Consider the following 21,640-nt stretch of genomic DNA (forward strand, 5'->3'; position numbering starts at 1 on the left):
GACCACTCGAGGATAAAGTTAAATAAGTATACGGTGATCATCGGGACAACAATGTAGTAATCGTTAACAGTGGAAATTGAGTATAATTTAATTATTTCAGGGGACGATTCAACAGGAACTTGTTCACAGTGGACTTGAATATGACTATGTTGTAGTCAGCTGGAAAGCAGGCCAGCGGAACAGAGGTCACTAAGTAAGCAGTTCTAGAAAAGAAGCTTTGTTTATGGAACCTGCATTTAGATTTAAGCGCAGATAGAGAGTGGGGGAAATTGTTGATCTTGTGTTTTCGGTCTTCATAATCAAGCATGAAGAAAAATGTTGCAACTGTCAAAATTAAATTGAAAAGAAAAATAAATTTGAAGGTTATCAATATTTTTCTTAAATAAATACGGATTTTGCTTACATCGTCTTAAAGACATTAATAGTAGGTCACCCGGCGTTGCTCAGTCGTAAAATAGACTTAAATGTTATATTGTAATTTATTATTTATTATTTTAGAGTCAATTCTCTATTGACTACTAGCAGTTAAGCCCGGCTTTGCTCGGGTCCTTTTTACTGTTCATAACTTTATGTGCATATGTATATATATATTAAAAAGTTTGACTCATGTCCAGGTAGCCTACATCTAAAATTTCGAGTGTTTAGACCCAAAATTGGCGGAGGAGTTTGGTAGAGTCTGTAAAGGTCAACTCTTTCAACTTTCATCTCTTGGCAGCTAAATTTTCGCCCAAAACCTGATTAAAAAGCTTGCTGCGTATCTGAATACGCTTTATGTCAAATTTCAAATGTTTAGACCCAAAATTGGCTGGATAGTTTGCTAGAGACCGCAAAGGTCAAATCTTTTGAACTTTGACCTCTTGACGGCCAAATTTTTGGTTAAAATCCAATTAAAAAGCTTGCCCTATGTCTGAATACATTTTATGTAAAATTTTAAATGTTTAAACTAAAAATTGGTTGAGTAATTTGGTAGAGACCGCAGAGGTCAAATATTTTTGAAAATTTGACCCCAATTTTGATCCGTTAACATTTATTGTTTTGGCCTCAAATCAAATTAAAATGTTCGATCCATGTCCAAGTAACCTACATCTTAAATTTCAAGTGTTTAGACCCAAAATGGACGGGGAGTTTGATAGAGTTTTCAAAGATCAAATTGTTGAACTTTGACCCCTTGACAGCCAAATTTCTATCTGAAAGTTGATTAAAGAGATGTTCCCAAATCTCAATAGCCCTTATGTAAAATCTCGAGTATGTAAACGGAAAATTGACTGAGTAGTTTAGTAAGAAAATGCACACACATACATACAATTTCACTTTTATAGATATATAGATTATCCAATATATAGTAATGATTTAAAAAGTTATAAAAATGTGACTTGGATTCCATCCGCTAGAATCGAAACCAGAACGTTTAGTTATCCAACCTTAGTCGTTATCTATCTCTTCAGCGTCGTTACTATCTGATTTACCGACAGATGGATATGAAAGGTTAAAAATTAAACGACTGTGAGCTATGAATCATTAATTTAGCGCATGCGCAAAAGTAACGATTTATTTGACTTGCCCTACCAAGGTCAACTGTTTTGTTTTCAATTTTGATCCCTTAGAAACAATTGTTTCCGGCTAAAAACTAGATCGAAAGTGTGCTACAGGTCCAAATGCCCTATATTTCAAATTTCAACTTTGTAGACAAAATATTCAGAGAGGAGTTTGGTAGAGACTTTTCGCGAACACATCAACGAGGTCTCTTATATCTATCTATCTATCTATCTATCTATATATATATATATATATATATATATATATATATATATATATATATATATATATAAGGGCTTCCTTCAGTCTTGACAGGCAATGATAACCCACTGTAAGGGTGCCTGCATGTGAGATTTTTGTAGCAAGAGTTGCGCAATCACCAACCACACCTCTCCTGAGTCGACATTGTTGAATACCAGTGGCAAGTGGAGGTTCAGGGCCACTGGAAACAATGCCGAGATAAGGGAAAGTACATACAGCGCCTAGAATTCCCAAATGGTCACCCATCTGGTACTAGCCAGGCTCAACGTTGCTTAACTTCGGTGATCTGACGAGAACCAGTGTGTCAACGTGATTATATCGTACATAAAAAATATATATGTGACCTATATATATTAGGGATGCGACGATTGCAAGATTTTTTCCAATTTCAATATAATTCCCGATTCTGTATTAAATTCCCGAATCCGATTCTGATTCTTTATAAATCTTCAAATATTTAACTATAAAGTTTTTATTTTTCACGATTACCGTAAAAACACATGTTGAATGTGCATATGTTTTCTCAAACATTAAGATATACTTGTGAGAGATGATCTATCGATTTTAGTTTTACTGATAGTTTAAAATTAATAGATATTCATTATTTTAGTATTACATACAGCGGGAGGATATTTTTCTTTATAGAAAATCAAAAAAAAAAAAGCCACTTAAAAGAATCATTTTTGACATCGGAAAATAGGCACATATTTTTCCTGTACTGATTCCGATATAAAAGTTCCGATTTTTTAGATTCCCAATTCCGATTCCGATTAATCATCCCAACACTAATATATATATATATATATATATATATATATATATATATATATATATATATATATATAGGACGTCCCAAAATGATCTTACACAGATAAAAAAATAATTATATATATATATATATATATATATATATAATTATTTTTTGCTATAATAATTAAATACCTGCAGACACTAGTGTTTCATCCTTTCGGGAATCCTCAGTGCAGGGTGTTACGATTAATACCAGTCGAACGATTCGAACCCCGCAACACGAGACATCTCTGGCTCGATTAGAGAAAACCTAGTCCATTCGGCTACCATTAACTGCGTGAAATAACGTTGAATTTAAACATTTTAATTTTAAATGTTCATTTACGTCAGTCAGACAGTGATCTAATCGTTATACGATGATCTATGCATAAGAGCTAAATTGGCCGACTTTAATTCAACTGAAAGTGCTCAACGATAAGAAACGAATTTCTTAAAGGGGCTGTCATAATTATTTTTTTTACTATAATAATTAAATACCTACAGACACTAGTGTTTCATCCTTTCGGGAATCTTCAGTGCAGGGTGTCACGATTAACACCAGTCGAACGATTCGAATCCCGCATCACGAGACATCTCTGGCTCGATTAGCGAAGACCTAATCATCTCTCTCTCTCTCTCTCTCTCTCTCTCTCTCTCTCTCTATATATATATATATATATATATATATATATATATATATATATATATATATATATATATATATATATATATATATATAGAGAGAGAGAGAGAGAGAGAGAGAGAGAGAGAGGAGAGAGAAGATATATATAAAGAAACAGTTAGAATCATAAAAAGATACGTCGGTTTGAATGTATGAGATAGCGGGTGAATGTCTAGCATTTGGTATCCCGAGCTAGAACAAAATGATAAGAAAGTTTTTAAAAAAAACTGTAGAATAACATAATTGAAGAGATTTACATGCAGCCATGTTTTCGCTGGAAAGATGCCGGTGATAGATGCTGCGTTATTTCAGAATAAGTCTAATTACTTGTTTTAACAAATTTCAAATTTCGTTTCATAACAATGACAACTACAAAACGTAGGAAGAAATATATATATATATATATATATATATATATATATATATATAGAGAGAGAGAGAGAGAGAGAGAGAGAAAGAAAGATAGATAGATAGATAGATATAGACATACAGATATAGATATAGATAAAAATATTTCCATGTGCTAGAACGTTTTCATCTTAAATTCTACGCAATTATACATAAATAAAATTCATCATAATAGTGAAATGAAATCAATCATCTTATAAGAAACCATAAAAAAATGAATAAGTAATCAATTAACGCTCGTTTTTTAAATGAATATGAACATATAGTCGCTCGTATGTAGTCACTCGTATATCCATAACTGAGTATAATAAAAAGTCCGTTTTAATATTTTCAAATAGATGAAGTAGGCTTTTAATATTAGTGTCAGAGCGAGAAAAACTCGACTTCATAGGTATGGAGATAGATAAGTAGATTTTCATTACGAAAACAAATCAAATGCAAGTTTTTAATAGATACGTGGATTTTTCATCGCGACTCATCGTCGCTTCGATTCTTCGTCAAGTTTTTGCTAATTCTTCTATTAATGGTTGTTATCTTCCATGGTTGGCTGTCCATTGTCTCATTTATTTAGCTGGGCGAATAAATTTTCTTTTATGCAGAAAGGATACAAGGAGGCGTTCACTGAGAGTCTCTTTTTGGATAAAATTGATTAACTCCAGAGAGAGAGAGAGAGAGAGAGAGAGAGAGAGAGAGAGAGAGAGAGAGAGAGAGAGAGAGAGGTTCTCTTAGCTAATTAATTATAACGTATTATTTCACGTATATTTGGGTGACTTGTAAACAAATCTTCGAGGTAACATTTCGCATTTGGCGATTATTAAAGTCTCTTACGGTATTATCAGTGGTGTGTCTTGTAACTGCTTTCACAGAAAACTTGCATTATTAGCGATTATTATATTGTCGTCTATATATTTTATAGACGCACTTTTATGAAATACGTGCCATAGAATAAACACTCTGATGGCCGTGGTTTTTGTCATCAAACAATAGCTTGTTAAATCAACAAAGTTTTATTTATTTTACAGGTAATGTAACAAGCGAGAGAGTTTGGGTCAGTATGCGGGGGGCTGGTCGATTGGACGACGACAGAAGCGTGTCGCTGGCTTCTCTCTCTTTTCTGTCTGTTTCTGACTGCCTTTGTTTTGGTATATTTATATTTATTTTGACATTCTTCTTCTATTGTATTATGCTTTGTACTTTTAGCCATTTCAATTCTAAGTTAAATATTCTCTCATTATTTCATGATCTCGATTCTTCGATCGGAATATAAGGTTGACGTCACCGCCAACACTCCGATTTACAACTGGTTTTGCTCGGATACGACGTTTCCTGGCGTTGTCCGTCACCTATGCAACACGATGTCTCTTGTCTCGTACCTGCTTCCACAGAAAACTTGCATTATTAGTGATGTCCTCCGTCGATGTCTCCTGTCGGTGTCTCCTGTCGATGTCTCCAATGAGCGGCCTGATTCGAAAACCGTTGTTTTCCTTCAATGATAAACGTGACGGCATTTGTCATCTCGATTCATACCTCTGCTTTCTCTAACTTATCTAACCTCATCTTATGCTTTAATCGTACATGCCACTCATCTCTGGGAATGACTCTCTTCTGCAGATTTGCGATTATTAACACATGTACTCAGTGTGACCCTTGCCAAAACGTACACTGGCTTACTTACAGGCTATTTTTTTTACATCGACCTTTGGTATGAAACTGCAACTATAATACATTTTCTGGGGCTTTGAGCGAGAATTATTGGTTGATACGTGAGATAGCAAATAGCAATACCATTATTGGTGGATACGTGAGATAGACAATAGTAGTATCATTGCCAGATATCATTCAGCTCTTGCTTTACATTTCTTCCTACGTTTTGTAGTTGTCATTGTTATGAAACGAAATTTGAAATTTGTTAAAACAAGTAATTAGACTTATTCTGAAATAACGTAGCATCTATCACCGGCATCTTTCCAGAGAAAACATGGCTGCATCATCTGTAAATCTCTTCAATTATGTTATTATACAGTTTTGTTTTAAACTTTCTTATCATTTTGTTCTAGCTCGGGATACCAAATGCTAGACATTCACCCGCTACCTCATACATTCAAACCGACGTATCTTTTTATGATTCTAACTGTTTCTTTAAGTCCAATTATTTTTTTAATCTTTCTTGCACTTGGTTTGCCAGATATGTTTACCAGATAGTTTTTTGAAATTCTTTTGCGTTAGTCCGATTGCTCATATAATTACTGGTGTTGTAGGGTAAGGAAACTTGGTTGTGCAGACCAAGCTTTACTCAACTTAAACGCAAGGTACAGCCTGCAATACAAAAGAACATAACGCTCCTGAGACATATTGTAAAGACAGTGACATATGAACAATGTACATATACAACAATAAATAGTGAGGTAAAGTAAGTAATGAAAGCGAGATACCCATATGTCTGCACCGATGCTGAGCTTGTTTCCCGCCAGTCTCCAAAACATAAACAAATATGAAAACGCTAGCGAAGTATGAAAATGTCACAATAACAACAAAGTTAACTTACAAAACCAATATAACAACTGGTATGATAAAGATCTTCCTAAGATTCCAGTTTCTTTTCATGTCGCACATAAGACCTTGGTATTTTGTTATCTTTTCTCTCTCAGTTCTGTTTAACCCAGCATCATTCCACTACGGTACGCGAGAGAGTCTGAGAATGTAAATATTTAAATAACTATGCAAGAACCTCCGCTGATCTGGCACATCTTGTATCATGTCAATTTTGATCTGGACTTCGTCAGTTTTACCTAAGTTGAAACTATTGTTCATTTCAATCAAATACCCCATTCGATATGTTTTTCTTTATTATGCTAATTGAATGTTGTAAACATCATATGCACTGAACGAAATTGAAGAGAAAAAAAGAGTCGACATCTGATGTCTCTCGCATTTTCCTGTTTCATACTACCAGTAACTTATATATTTTCGTCCATCATGTAAGTTGGTCTCGTCTCCTTCTATCTGCTGCTTTCGGTGATCCTTTTATTTTCATCCCTCATTATCATTGTTCCTGTTTCTCGTTTCCGCCCATTTTTGTCGATCTAAAGATTCATGTTTAATTCCTAGGACTTTGTGTAGTCCAAACGTTGAAGTGACCGGATGGGAAATTTCAGATTTCAAACTGATTATAAATCAAGTTTATTTATAGAATTAAAACAAATATTTCTTTATATCTTCAAATTGATTTAATACATAAAAATTTTGTGGTGACAACGTGCAAGAAAAGATAAAAAGATTTTTAAAAATGTATCTATTTTACAATAGAATATAACAATTGAAATGTAAGATCAAAGACCAACCACAATGACAATAACTAATCATTGTTCTCACCACCACCAATGATGGTGGAGGCAGTGATGGTGATGATGATTCTTCAGTTTAATGTTATCTTCATCATTGACATTTTGACACATTTATTTAAAAAATCGAAATGAAAAATTATTTTGAATGAAACTGCTGCTTTTTTTTTTTATAACAGACATTGCAAAAATGTCTCGTTTTCTATGACGAACTTAAAAATAATTTATAAAACAATGACAGAAAAAAATGAGATATTTGTTCTTTTAAAGTAAATTTAAAAATTCACTTTTTTCAATTTTTTTGACCAGCTGAAGTATTCATGTTATATAAAGGGGGAAAAGAAGAAAAGAGTTTGGTTCTTAGTTGGAACTTTTGTGTGATAACTGTAAATAACAGAAACCGAGAAATCAGTCCTGTAGTATTTACTGTGAGTTGATAATTCAATCCAATTCAATTAATTTCGCAAAACATAAAGCAAGCATGCTTCAGTTGTCACGTAGGGAAAGCGTGGTAGAAATTTTCACAGAATATAATGCACAGCACTTGTCCAATTTGGCTACGTTGTTAGTGTTTATTACATCTTTTGGAAGTGTATTCTAAGGTTCAAGGATCCTGATTGAGAAAGCGGCTCTCATCCTGTTTGATGGAAACCAACAGTGAAATAGTTTTCTATATATAGGTTCACGAGTAAATAATAGCACCTGACGCATTCCATAATGACCATTGAAGGGGTTGTAGGCTTAAATGAGATCAGCGCATTATCGTTAGCATGCAAGAGAGAAGAGATTAAGATTTTTAAGTTAGCTTTCATAGGGTAGATCCCATACATCGTGTACTATTCCAGTAACCAGCCTTTGAACTCTCTCCAGATGCTGGCTATCAACTAATAGATATAATCTTGACACCATATCCTAACAGTGGTCTGACAAAGAGATGTAACGTGTGAAAACTATTTCAGGAATGAGTTTGTGGAAAGAACACCGGTTGGCAATAAGCCAAGTTAGAATCCAAAGAAGGGGACCATAAATGAATATAGATACTAGAAAGGAGTAGTGTTGTAGATGTCTTATTTAAAATATTTATCCCTACAGAAAAAGGGAATACTTATTTTATTCACAAGCATTTGGGAGCATCAATACGTCAATACATCAATACATGTTCTGATTTTTTAAATGATTACAAAATCTCTTTACATTATGAATTACGTATCAGTCAGTTTTTGGTTTCACAAAAGATTCATTTTGTTGTTTCAATAGATGCTTGTTAAACAGATGTTATTTCAACAGATGCTGATTTTACATAAGACTGCTGAGAAGGCTGCTAGGATGAAAATCTCTCACAGCCAGTAAGATCTGGGGTTAAGACTTTAATCAACATAGATGATTTTGTCTCGATACAAGCAAATGATCAATCTGATTTACTAAACGAACATTCACGGTTACAAACGAATCATCACAACAACATTTGCATAGGTTTTGCATCATTCAATAAAAAAACAAACTTCATGTGCAATTTGTTTTACAGAATCACGAACCTGTTAGAGAACCAGCTCCCAAAGTTCATCTAGCAGATTGACCAGCTTAAGGGTTAATTGGAATGTTTGCCAGATAACCTGTGATCACAGAGTAATAGCCAAGATGTTCAGCTTGACCATTACTCTTTGAAAGGTAGGGTGTTCAATTACTGGTAGTAACTTCTTTTTCTAATAAGCCTTTAGCCCTTAAAAAATAATATATCTGAATGTACATAGTTCCAGGCAATTTATGACCTCAGAAGTTAGTGGATATCGTAAATATTTGTCGAAAATGGCCCTCAGAATATTAAATATGAATTAGGAAAACCCGTTAGGAAAGGCCTCCTGAAACCAGTATAAGACCAGTCGCTTTCATAAGTTGATGAAAGTGGGGTTTCGGTTCTTCATAACTTCTGCACAAATTCTACATGATATACAGGCTATCTTGATATGTGCAGATTGTGTGATATATAATACAGAAGACATCATAGAATACGTCATAGCATATTACATCATATCTGGCCGCATAGCGGATGACATTTAATGTGATATATTTTTTAACCGAGCAACGCCGGGTATATACAGCTAATATATATATATATATATATATATATATATATATATATATATATATATATAAGCCTGCTGTCTGTTTGTTTATAAACAAACTATCAGCTCGAGTACTATTAAGCGTTGGTGTTTATCTAATAGACATTGAATAGATCATTTACAAGTACCGATTTTACTTCAGTTGTTAGAGCTGCCAACTGTCAATGCGATGATTGTAGGTTCGATCCATGGCTAGAGAAATATGCTAGTCTAGCCGCACTGATAAGTTGTGATACAACGAAACAGCACTGTATGTGAATGACACTATATATATATATACATATATGCATATATATGTATATATATATGCATATATATATATATATATATGCATAATGAAATGCAGTTTACCTGATGTACAGTTATGTATAAAGGTAAGTGTTAGAAGGCTGTCACAGTGCAAAGAAAGGAAGTAGTCGTGTTGAGGAAGGAAAACAAAAACAAGTGATATATTTAACTCTCTCTCTCTCTCTCTCTCTCTCTCTCTCTCTATATATATATATATATATATATATATATATATATATATATATAAAGTAGGTATACACATATATTTATTTAATAATATTTGGGTCAATAATAAAGCTTATTTTAAAAGTCAAACTTCTACATAGTGATGTACTGTGTGCGACAGTGTTCCATAATATATTTCGAGGAATATCCTCTTTCTCAAATGGCAGGTGTTTCAAATCTTGAGATAGCAAATATGAGCAGAGATGCAGAAAATATCTCAGCAGTAAATGGAGTAAGTTTATTTATTTATATATTCAAAGTTGAAAGCGAATTACTATGTGTTGGTTATTTAAATTTTAATATCTCTACTTTAATTATTATTTTCTTTATATGACCATTTTTATCTATTTATTATTTGTTTTTTTTTACGATTTCTATTATTATTTTTATATGCTAATTAGCCCCTCTATCAGCAAAAAAATCTACAAAATGCATCTATAGATGCACACACACAAACAGATATATAAACATACAACAACATACACACACAAACACGCACATAATCAATACGTATATATATATATATATATATATATATATATATATATATATATATATATATATACATGTACATATATTTTATTTCAAAATATCATTATATATATATATATATATATTCCTTAATTAATTAACTTCTGTTTTAATTTAATCTTCTTAAAGTCAATATTATTTATTATTAGTTTTTCCTGTGTCAATTAGCTATTTATATAAATTATTTTTTGTATTATTATTTATATTTATTTATTAATTTAATTTTTTATTTAATGGATTTGCGTGTATATTTCTATTATTATTTGTAGTCAATAATTCCTATTTAGTAATTGATTTATCTGTAACGCTAATTGACTGGTGTTTTATTTATTTTTTTTATTGCGATCGATGATTGGGGACGAAGCGTCTCAGAAAATGAAATTGAGGCGACGTAATGGTTTAAAATCTAATACAAATATAAACACACACACAGATGAAATTGAAACAATTTGCAGAATCGAAAGACAAAATCTCATTCTTACATTTAAAAGAATTTTAATGATCATTTTCGTTAATGGACACCTTTTGTTTAATAACACAATGCCATTCTGCATCTAGTCTGGTGCACTGTAGCATCTGCTGTGCTATACAGTTCGAAGCTGCAGTTGCCTCTCTGGATGCATGTCTGGGCGAATGATAAAGACTGACGGAAAAGTAAGTTAATACAGTTGGAACCAGCGCAGCTACAAGAGTTGCCGGGAAAGGTGTTGAAGTGCTTCACCATCTGCCTATCGGGACTCCAAACCGGATTTTTTGTTGGGGTTTACTCATTTAGCCATTGCTTTTCTGAAGGCATCCACAAGGCAGTGAAGCTATTTGCGGAAAAGTAGCGAAAATTTTCAAAATATTTCCAATTTTGACGAAAAAAAACAAGATCCACATTGTACTTATGGTTGAAAATGAAAATGAAGTCCTTAAATGAATCTTCTTAAAAAGTGTCGAACGAAAGAAACGTGAATTTCATAACGGTGAAAAAAAAATGAAAATATTTCCAATTTTGTCGAAAATAACGAAGATCCTTATTGTAGTTGTATAAAAATGAAAGTTTTCGTTAACGTGTAAATAAATAAGTTTTCGTTAACGTGTAACTAAATAAGTTTTCGTTAACGTGTAAATAAAACAAAAATGCGAGGGAAAGAAGTTAGTAAAACAATACATCTATGAGTATAGACGCAAACACAAATGTAGAAATACCACGTAATATTAATTAAATGTGCGTTTTTAGGGAAGAGAGAAGAGTAAATATATGATCAGATCGTTTGCTGGGGAAAGTTGTGTGGAGACGTTTATTGAACCTGTTGTTATGCCCTAGCACGCACCTAACTCCCCGGGTTTTAGACACGATCAAACTTTAGGCACATGTGTAATGTGCATCCAGGAGACAAGCGCCCGCGTGTTTGTGTGTTGTGTGCGTGCGTAAGAGAGACGGACGAAAAGGAAAGACTTACCTCGGGGCCGGCTCGGCGTCGCCGACCGAAAATAGAGAAAGAAAGATCAAGATGGCGGCCGCCGTCTTTTGTAAAGGATGATATCTCGCAAAGTCACATGAATTCTCGCAATATGCAAATTTAGCCGGCCTGCAACGCCCATAAAAGCGGGTGATTGAAAGACGTTGGGGGAGCGATGATTGACTTGGTCGGGAATCGTGTTGCTGTTGCTTCTCGTGCCGTGTGGGTGTGAACATATCTTACCGTTGTTGGGACCGTTCTGAGTAACCGATTGTTGGGTCCGTTCTGAGTAACCATTCGCGTCCGTCTAGGTACCTTGCTAGGTGGATTCTGTGCAGAACCGGTGTTTACTGGTTATTGAATTGCTTTACGTTGCTGCAACATTACACATCTACAGAGGGCGCAGTACTTTTAAAGGATTTTCCTTATACATCTACAGAGAGCGCAGTAATTTTAAAGGACTTTCCCTACACATTTTCTACATTGGACGATAGAAATATCAACGGGCCGATATGGCGTCGGCTATAACCGACTGGCATGGGTTTGATTGTTGACTCTTCGTTGCAGGCAGACATAAGGGATCTATGCTGGAAAGAATGCTCTTACTGCAGATAGAACGCATGAATAAATAGTGAACAAAGGCATTTTTTATAAAAGTATAATTCTTTATTTATGAAGGAGCTATTTAGTTAAGACCTGTTTAGACCCGATGCACGCCGCCAATGGCGTTCGCAGTCAAAACTACTGTGCGTCTGCTTTCGACGGAGTCCAACGTTTCAACTGTATAAAATACAATTCAATTCTCTTTGTTTTTCTTCATTAAAAGAAAGAAGTAAGAAAAAGGAAGTGATAGAGAGAGAGAGAGAGAGAGAGAGAAAGAGAAAGAAAGAAAGACACATGCATAGCATTTTTAAAACAAAGTAAGTCGGATGTTATGTTTTCATTTCGACACATCCGAATTTCATAAACACCTGTCACTCTTGGCTTGAACTCTACCTGATTGATAACAACTACTGAAGCCGTCATGTTTTTTTTTTAGTAATAACGCCTTTATTTCTAGCCTCCCTCGAGCACAGTCAGGCACGAGGTTGATTAATGTAGACGCCCCCAGCTCCCCTCAAAAGGGAGCCTCCTCGTTGTTCCACACATATATGTTTGTTATGCGAAGAAGTCTTATATACTTTGAAATCAGGACGTGTGTAAGTAGTTAGTTGTGTGTCATATTATTAAGTCCACGTGTTAATAAACATAACCATATTGCATTCTTGGGTCTTCTCTTTGAAGTTGAACCCTGGGTTCAAGAAAAAAAGTTTAGAACTAGTCCATGCAACGAGAAAATCATTGGTATATGACATCTTTTAGCCAAGAAATAGACAATAAACAGTGTGTTAGCACTTTTATAATCGTTTGTCTGGTATTCAGCTCGCTTCAGAGAAAATCTCTGATTGATCAAACTAGAAATGAAGTTACCTGCTTGCAGCAATCAGCGCGGAGTTTAGAAATGCACTATAAATTTCAAATTGCTAAATGCAACAGTTTAGAAATGCACTATAAACTTCAAATTGCTAAATGCAACAGTTTAGAAATGCACTATAAACTTCAAATTGCTAAATGCAAGAGTTTAGAAATGCACTATAAATTTCAAATTGCTAAATTCAACAGTTAAGAAGTGCACTATACACTTCAAATTGCTAAATGCAAGAGTTTAGAAATGCACTATAAACTTCAAATTGCTAAATGCAAGAGTTTAGAAATGCACTATAAACTTCAAATTGCTAAATGCAACAGTTTAGAAATGCACTATAAACTTCAAATTGCTAAATGCAAGAGTTTAGAAATGCACTATAAATTTCAAATTGCTAAATGCAACAGTTAAGAAGTGCACTATAAACTTACAAATTGCTAAATGCAAGAGTTTAGAAATGCACTATAAACTTCAAATTGCTAAATGCAAGAGTTTAGAAATGCACTATAAATTTCAAATTGCTAAATGCAACAGTTTAGAAATGCACTATAAACTTCAAATTGCTAAATGCAAGATTTCAGAAATGCACTATAAACTTCAAATTGCTAAATGCAACAGTTTAGAAATGCACTATAAACTCCAAATTGCTAAATGAAAGAGTTTAGAAATGCACTATAAATTTCAAATTGCTAAATGCAAGAGTTTAGAAATACACTATAAACTTCAAATTGCTAAATGAAAGAGTTTAGAAATGCACTATAAACTTCAAATTACTAAATGAAAGAGTTTAGAAATGCACTATAAATTTCAAATTGTTAAATGCAACAGTTTAGAAATACACTATAAATTTCAAATTGCTAAATGAAAGAGTTTAGAAATGCACTATAAACTTCAAATTGCTAAATGAAAGAGTTTAGAAATACACTATAAACTTCAAATTGCTAAATGCAACAGTTTAGAAATACACTATAAATTTCAAATTGCTAAATGAAAGAGTTTAGAAATGCACTATAAATTTCAAATTGCTAAATGCAAGAGTTTAGAAACGCACTATAAACTTCAAATTGCTAAATGAAAGAGTTTAGAAATACACTATAAATTTCAAATTGCTAAATGCAACAGTTTAGAAATACACTATAAATTTCAAATTGCTAAATGAAAGAGTTTAGAAATGCACTATAAACTTCAAATTGCTAAATGAAAGAGTTTAGAAATACACTATAAATTTCAAATTGCTAAATGAAAGAGTTTAGAAATGCACTATAAACTTCAAATTGCTAAATGAAAGAGTTTAGAAATGCACTATAAACTTCAAATTGCTAAATGAAAGAGTTTAGAAATACACTATAAATTTCAAATTGCTAAATGAAAGAGTTTAGAAATGCACTATAAACTTCAAATTGCTAACTGCAAGAGTGTAGAAATACACTATAAATTTCAAATTGTTAAATGCAAGAGTTTAGAAATGCACTATAAATTTCAAATTGCTAAATGCAAGAATTTAGAAATGCACTATAAATTTCAAATTGTTAAATGCAAGAGTTTAGAAATGCACTATAAATTTAAAATTGCTAAATGCAAGAGTTTAGAAATGCACTATAAATTTCAAATTGCTAAATGCAACAGTTTAGAAATGCACTATAAATTTCAAATTGCTAAATGCAAGAGTTTAGAAATGCACTATAAATTTCAAATTGCTAAATGCAAGAGTTTAGAAATGCACTATAAATTTCAAATTGCTAAATGCAACAGTTTAGAAATGCACTATAAACTTCAAATTGCTAAATGCAACAGTTTAGAAATGCACTATAAACTTCAAATTGCTAAATGAAAGAGTTTAGAAATGCACTATAAACTTCAAATTGCTAAATGCAAGAGTTTAGAAATGCACTATAAATTTCAAATTGCTAAATGCAACAGTTAAGAAGTGCACTATAAACTTCAAATTGCTAAATGCAAGAGTTTAGAAATGCACTATAAACTTCAAATTGCTAAATGCAAGAGTTTAGAAATGCACTATAAACTTCAAATTGCTAAATGCAACAGTTTAGAAATACACTATAAACTTCAAATTGCTAAATGCAAGAGTTTAGAAATGCACTATAAATTTCAAATTGCTAAATGCAACAGTTTAGAAATGCACTATAAACTTCAAATTGCTAAATGCAAGAATTTAGAAATGCACTATAAATTTCAAATTGCTAAATGCAAGAGTTTAGAAATGCACTATAAATTTCAAATTGCTAAATGCAAGAATTTAGAAATGCACTATAAATTTCAAATTGCTAAATGAAAGGGTTTAGAAATGCACTATAAATTTCAAATTGTTAAATGCAAGAGTTTAGAAATGCACTACCAATTTCAAATTGCTAAATGCAAGAGTTTAGAAATGCACTACAAATTTCAAATTGCTAAATGCAAGATATCATTGTTTGTTTGTTTATTGGACATCATTCATGATGATCGTTTTGTTGTCATTCGTTCCTTCAATATCTTTCTATTAGGAATTCATTCTAGAAAGATTCGGGTATTTACAAGAGGGGCCACATGAAGGTTTCCAACGTCCCTAAGTGAAAATGTTTTTGTGGAACGAACTAGGTTCGAACTTGGCACACCTAGGTTGTCAGCCCGCATTATTAACCACTGAGCAACCATCACCTCCCTACTGTTGTTGTTATTATCTGTTCTTACTCTAATAGTTGCTTCCTTTGCACTGCCAAACTTTGAAATTTTCTTCCCGCTTCCTGCTTCCTTGGCTGTACCAATATGCAGAAATTCAGATGTAATGCAAACAGACATCCTTCCGCCCAACTTCCCACATAGTACCCCTGGTAGATATGGTGTCAAATATTAGCTGCTTATGTCCATGTTGCAATGTGTCTTGTTTAGGGTGGGGGAATCTAACAGAAAAAAAAACCTGGACTGGATTCTTGGCAGCATTCGAACATTTATCGCTCTTACCCGTTCAGTCCGGTTCTCCAGAACTCGGCTCAACTCAACCTCCGACATCTTCACTGCCGGCCTTATATTATCTCATTAATATGCAAATGAAGACGCAATCGAACCTGATGATTTGTCGCCTTATCGGTCGGGTTTCGAGTTTGCACATGCCACCCTTGGCAGCCTGCCTCTGTGACTGCCGTCACACCACAATTTTCCCTACATCTGTAGTACTGCCATTAAAAATGAAAGCTCAGCAACAAATTTGTCTGTTTAAAAGCAATATTTTAAAGAAAGAAACTACGATAATATATAAATGTCAGTCAAACTAGCATCGGTTGTTATAATAGATATCTTTCTCGCTGCTACACTCTTTGGTCTTCTCCAGCTTGATTCAACATTTGTAATTATCTCATTGGATATTCCTGTGCTGTATAGTGGTGTAACGTAGTATACGTTTATACACGCGTTAACATGTACACACTAGGGACCCAGCACGTTGTAGTAGTGTACGTCACAAGGAACATAAGACACGTAATAACTTGACTCTCTATTTTCTGTTGAAACAACATTTATTGTTGGGATACCTTCTCGAATAAAACATGGACATGCTCCTTCTCTTTGATGTCTGTCTTCTTGAACGTGATCGTTGGTTTGTGCACATGTCCTTCTTTTTATACCTTTTTCTTTTCTTATTCGCCATAACGTCACTTTGCACACGGCTCGTCATACAGCCGCCATACACGCGTCCGTGCTCTGTTACATATCTTTTTATGTTGTAAAAAAAATCACAGGACTCCGAGGCAAATAAAAAAAACAAGAAAAGGAAAAACAAACTCCAAAGCCACACAAAAACATTAATACATAAATCCAAATAAAATGTCTTCGTGTCTAGTTTGTTCAGTCTTTTCATTTTATCATTTTTTTCTTTTCCCAGTTAAAAATTATTTCCTTTGCTTCTGTATTTTTCCGTTATAACCTTTATATTTTTCTCTTTTTTCTTCATGTTGAACCCAAATAATTTTCTATAACCTAGTGCACGTTTACACACGCGTTAACATATATATACTCGGGATCCAACACTGGATCTGATCTATACATAAATACTTGAGACTTTATTCTGCTTATGATGATTAAAGCACTGTCTAAACTTCAAAATTCTCCATTAAACCATTAATTCTCTATTTCTCATGCATTTTACATTTGACCTTGTGATCCCTGTGACAGTAGAATACAATCTCAGCTTCCTAGGCCATCAGCTCTCTGATAGGGACTGGGCAAAGGAACCTTCACAAATCAACACCTGTACAGACTCATGGAGAAGTTACAATAGCCGAAACATCTTGCCTATAATAAGACAAATAATATTGTAAATAATAGACCTTAAATTCTTCCTCATTTCCAAAGTTTAGACGAAAATTTTCAATTAAGCATTTGACTTCTCGAGCTGTCGCCTTTGGTGATTGCATATCAATTAATAGATTATGTTTCCTACCAAGACAGTCCGACAGTATATTTGCAAACCACTCTCTCTCTCTCTCTCTCTTTCTTTCTTTCGCTTTCTTTTTTCACTTTCCTCTCTCTTTTCTTTCTTTCTTTTTCTCTCTCTTTTTCTATTTTTCTCTTTTCTTTCTTTCTCTTTATTTCTCTCTTTCTTTCTCTTTTTCGTTCTTTTTTCTTTTTTTCAATCTGTATCTCTTTTTCTCTTATTTCTTTCTCTCTTTCTCTTTCTTTATCTCTATATTGCACATAAGCTCCTTAAATTGATAAGTTTGCATAATTCATCCTTACTCTGTTTTTTTTCCTTTTTCTCTCTCTTTCTCTTCCTTTTTCTCTTTTTCTTTCAATTTCTATCTCTTCCTCTTTTTTTCTCTTTCTTTCTCTGTTTCTTTTTTCTTTCTAATTCTTTCTCTTTCCATCCACCAGTCTCTTTCTCTCTCTCCTTTTCTCTCTCTCTCTCTCTCTCTCTCTCTCTCTTTCTCTCTTTCTTCTTTTCTCTCTTTCTCTCTTTCTCTTTCTTTTCTTTCTCTTTTTCTCTCTCTCCCCCTATATTACTCATAATCTACTTGACAAGTTTTCACAATGTCTTTAAAATGGTGCCGCAAACAATTGTTTGGAGAAACGTAATTTTCCTTTTTCATTTCCAAAACTAATTCTTCTTTGGAAAGCCGCTTTCTCAAATGCTGCAATACAATCAGAAATGTCCGAAAGCTTTCCATGTACAAACACCATTTTCAAGATTCACCAAGGAGAAGTAGGGAAAGAAGAGGGGGGTAGATCAGGAACAGATATGTGGCCATCGCTCAGATTACCCCAGGAGGGCAGTTCTTTCTCTTTAAGTAAAGAGAACCGACCCAAACAGATGTGAGACGTCATTGTTCCAACCAACCCCAACCCGGAGACAACAATGATGGCGTTCAGGTACCTGAAAGTTAGCTGATCTTTTATATGTTATCAGCCTACCTTCCGAATCTCACCCCCCACCCTTTCTTTCACACTCGCATTTCAGCTTTCTGTCTTTATTCTGCTTAAATAAAACATTTAAAAACAGATCAGCATCCACGAGCTCTTCTATCAACAGCCAAGTTTAATAGCATGAGCATTAATGACAGGTTCCGATACTATAGAAGATACACGGATATATCATGCTATGGACCGACGGCGGTAAAGAGTATTTTACAGATCTTTGAAAGAGATGCTATCAAAAAGTTGATTCCTATTAATAGTTTATTAACAAAAAAAAAAAAATAAATAAATAAATAAATAATATGGTAGACAAGAAGGAAATCTTTTTCAAAAAGATCCTACTGCAATACGTAGGACCTGTCTTTCACAACGAAAGCGTTTTCATTTCCAACAATAATTCTTCTTAGGAAAGCTGCTTTCTCTAATGTTGCAATGCAATGAGAAAATTTTCCAAAGGTGTTGAAACTCGACTGAACACATGGAAATAAATAACTACAACACAAAAGTAAAGTAGAACAGATATATTGAAAGCAAGAAAATATATACACTATTTACATAGCGTCCATTGGTATAGTCATGAGAAGACTTTCCCTGGAGAAGGTGTCAGTTGGCTAGTTGTCGACTCTTGATCTCGTTGTCTCTCTGAGTCTCTCGTTGGGCCTTCCGTTGGGCCTCTCGTTGGGTCTCTCCTGTCTTTACGGTACCAACCATATTTATATGACGGGCACTCTGCGTATGCTAATTAGGTGGATCCTACCACAACAGAAAGTTTCCCATGGACAAACACCATTTTCAAGATTGACCAAAAAGAAGTAAGGATACTAGTGAAGGAGGAATAGAGAAGTCTTTTATTCCAAAATTTCAGATCAAGGATAAAAAATCCAGATGCAAACTTTCATCAGACCTGATTCAAGATTAACTTTTCCAGATTGACAATGGCATTTTTTTCACCATTATCACACAGAAATGAAATATTGTATACTTGCTTGCTGGAATCTGGAATAAGATGTCAAGAACAAAAGAAATAACTACTGCTCAAAATGATCCTCTTCTAAGGCTAGAATGAATTAACTTTACAATTAAAACTATCAGGCTTATCCAGTGGTGTCCGTATATTTTATGAAAATTCCGAACGAACAATATTGTCTTCTTTATTTTTATTTTTGCATTTAAAACCCATTTACAGCGAAAGAAAAGTCATTTAAAAATGGTTTGAATATTCAAGTTACATAAATAGTCAACACTACTTCTTAATATAACACACAAGCAATAAAAAATACAATGGATAGATTAATCTTAATCAAAGGCGATTCAAAGGCTCCCTTTTCATTAACAGACAGAGATGTAGGAGAGGGCACCACTCCTTTTTCTGCATTGTTTCACTTATAACCTCCCCCTTCTATGTGTTTGAGCAGGGAGACGTCAAGTGCCATTTTTGAGGATTAAGCCCCAATTTCCTGGCCTATTAATGCGAAATGAGACCGCATAAATATTAAATAAGTAAAGGCATTAAAATAAACTAAGCAGACTGTAAATGGTTGGATTTTGATTGGACTGAAATAAATAAATTAAATAGAACCCCCCCCCATCACCAGAAAGTTTTTTTAAATTATGTTTTTAAGTCTTTACTTTAATATCTGGAAAATTTCCAAACTTATTTTATGAATAAAACTAACAAAAACAAAAGAACACGGCATTGTCCGGGATTGAATGAAAATCAACGAATGTTTTACCCTCCCGTATTTTATTGTCATTGAAATCGGTTAAATTGCCTATTTTTTCACTCAAATTGATTGAATGCCTGCTCAAGTTGGGTCCCCACCGTGGTGCAACGAGGGGAAGCTTCACATGCATCCCCACAGTGACTTAGTCCACAATATATTGTGGTCTACATCCCACTGTTGCATTGAACCTACTGTTGATTTTATAAAATTATTTTTATATAATTGCTTACATTAAAGTTTAAAATGCACAAGTCAAGTATCATGGTTCAATTGTGCTCTAAACAGAAACATTCACGTCATCTTGAAAATGTAAGACTAGGCCTAACTTTCCCTCGTGGGGAGGCAAATAAATATAGGCAATAAAATAAGTTCATGTGATCTAATTTAAAATTCTTTTCTTTTATTTTATAAGCATCTCGTCTCAAAACTGGATTTCTGGATGGAGAAACATGAAAAAGATGTCGAAGCTAAGCAGTTAGAAGTGGACCAATTAAAAGCTTCAAAGAACAGTGATTGGGAAAGACTTTTGGATTTAACACGAAAGGTAAGTCTGACCATCAAAAAGAATTTTTTTCTAATCGTATTGCCTCATGGGAATACACAATTTAATATAAAAAAGAATAGCATAAAAAATAAATGACATAGTATTTGATAAAACGGATGCCACGTACATTTTCAAGATTTATTTTTACTTTTTTCTTTCTTTTTTTCCCCTCATATGTACCCCGCTGAGATGTAAAGGTCTACTGCAAATTAAAGACCATGTCTATAGAGACACGTTAAGTAGAGAATTGAACAAATGCCTGTTCACTTTATACTTAAATTTCTGCATGCCAATACAGTCAAGGAAGCAGCTTGCATAGATTAGTGGTTGATACACTGGCCCATACGTAGCAATAATATTCAATGCATTGGCGAGTAGTGGTTTTGTAGAGATACAGATACTATTAAGCAATGTTGAACCTGGTCAGTACTGAAATGGATGACCATATGGGATTTCCAGGTGGTGCATGTGCTCTCTGCTTATTTCGGCATTATTTCCAGTCATTCTTGCCACTGAACTCTAGCAGTGCCGATTCAGGAGAGTTATGGTTGAGATTGCACAACGCTAGCTTCACAATTGCACATACGGCTACACTGACAGGGGAGATTCATTATCTTCTGAGACTGAATGAAGGCATCGAAATACTGTTATATGAGAGTATTTTTCTAGCATAATAGAGGGAGGCTACCATTTTTGTTTGTTTGTTGTTGTTACTCTTTTTCACCCCAAACCAGGTATATTACAACTTGGAACATAGGAGGCTACTATTTGGAATTGTGTCAACATGATACTGTGAGGAGTTGAGCAGCAAGATGTCTGTTGACATTACATTTAAACTTCTGCAGATTGGTACATTCAGGGAAATAGGA

At 33.8% G+C, this 21,640-nt stretch overlaps 1 protein-coding gene and 1 pseudogene across 2 annotated transcripts in view; one reads left to right on the forward strand and one right to left on the reverse strand.

Annotated features, from left to right (window-relative positions):
- The window catches only part of LOC145293106 (dynein regulatory complex protein 9-like), a 1,598,532-nt gene that overhangs the window by 1,278,343 nt on the left and 298,549 nt on the right, over positions 1 to 21,640 (forward strand). For both annotated transcript variants that reach the window (XM_080139483.1, XM_080139484.1), the window contains one exon: positions 20,640 to 20,771. In XM_080139483.1, the coding sequence (XP_079995609.1) occupies positions 20,640 to 20,771 (132 nt within the window). The remainder of the gene's footprint in view (positions 1 to 20,639; positions 20,772 to 21,640) is intronic.
- On the reverse strand, positions 2,007 to 2,123 carry LOC145293596 (5S ribosomal RNA; annotated as a pseudogene).

This window comes from Euprymna scolopes, chromosome 14 (assembly GCF_053919585.1).
Source record: "Euprymna scolopes isolate OS-2025 chromosome 14, ASM5391958v1, whole genome shotgun sequence".
Lineage (NCBI taxonomy): Eukaryota > Metazoa > Mollusca > Cephalopoda > Sepiida > Sepiolidae > Euprymna > Euprymna scolopes.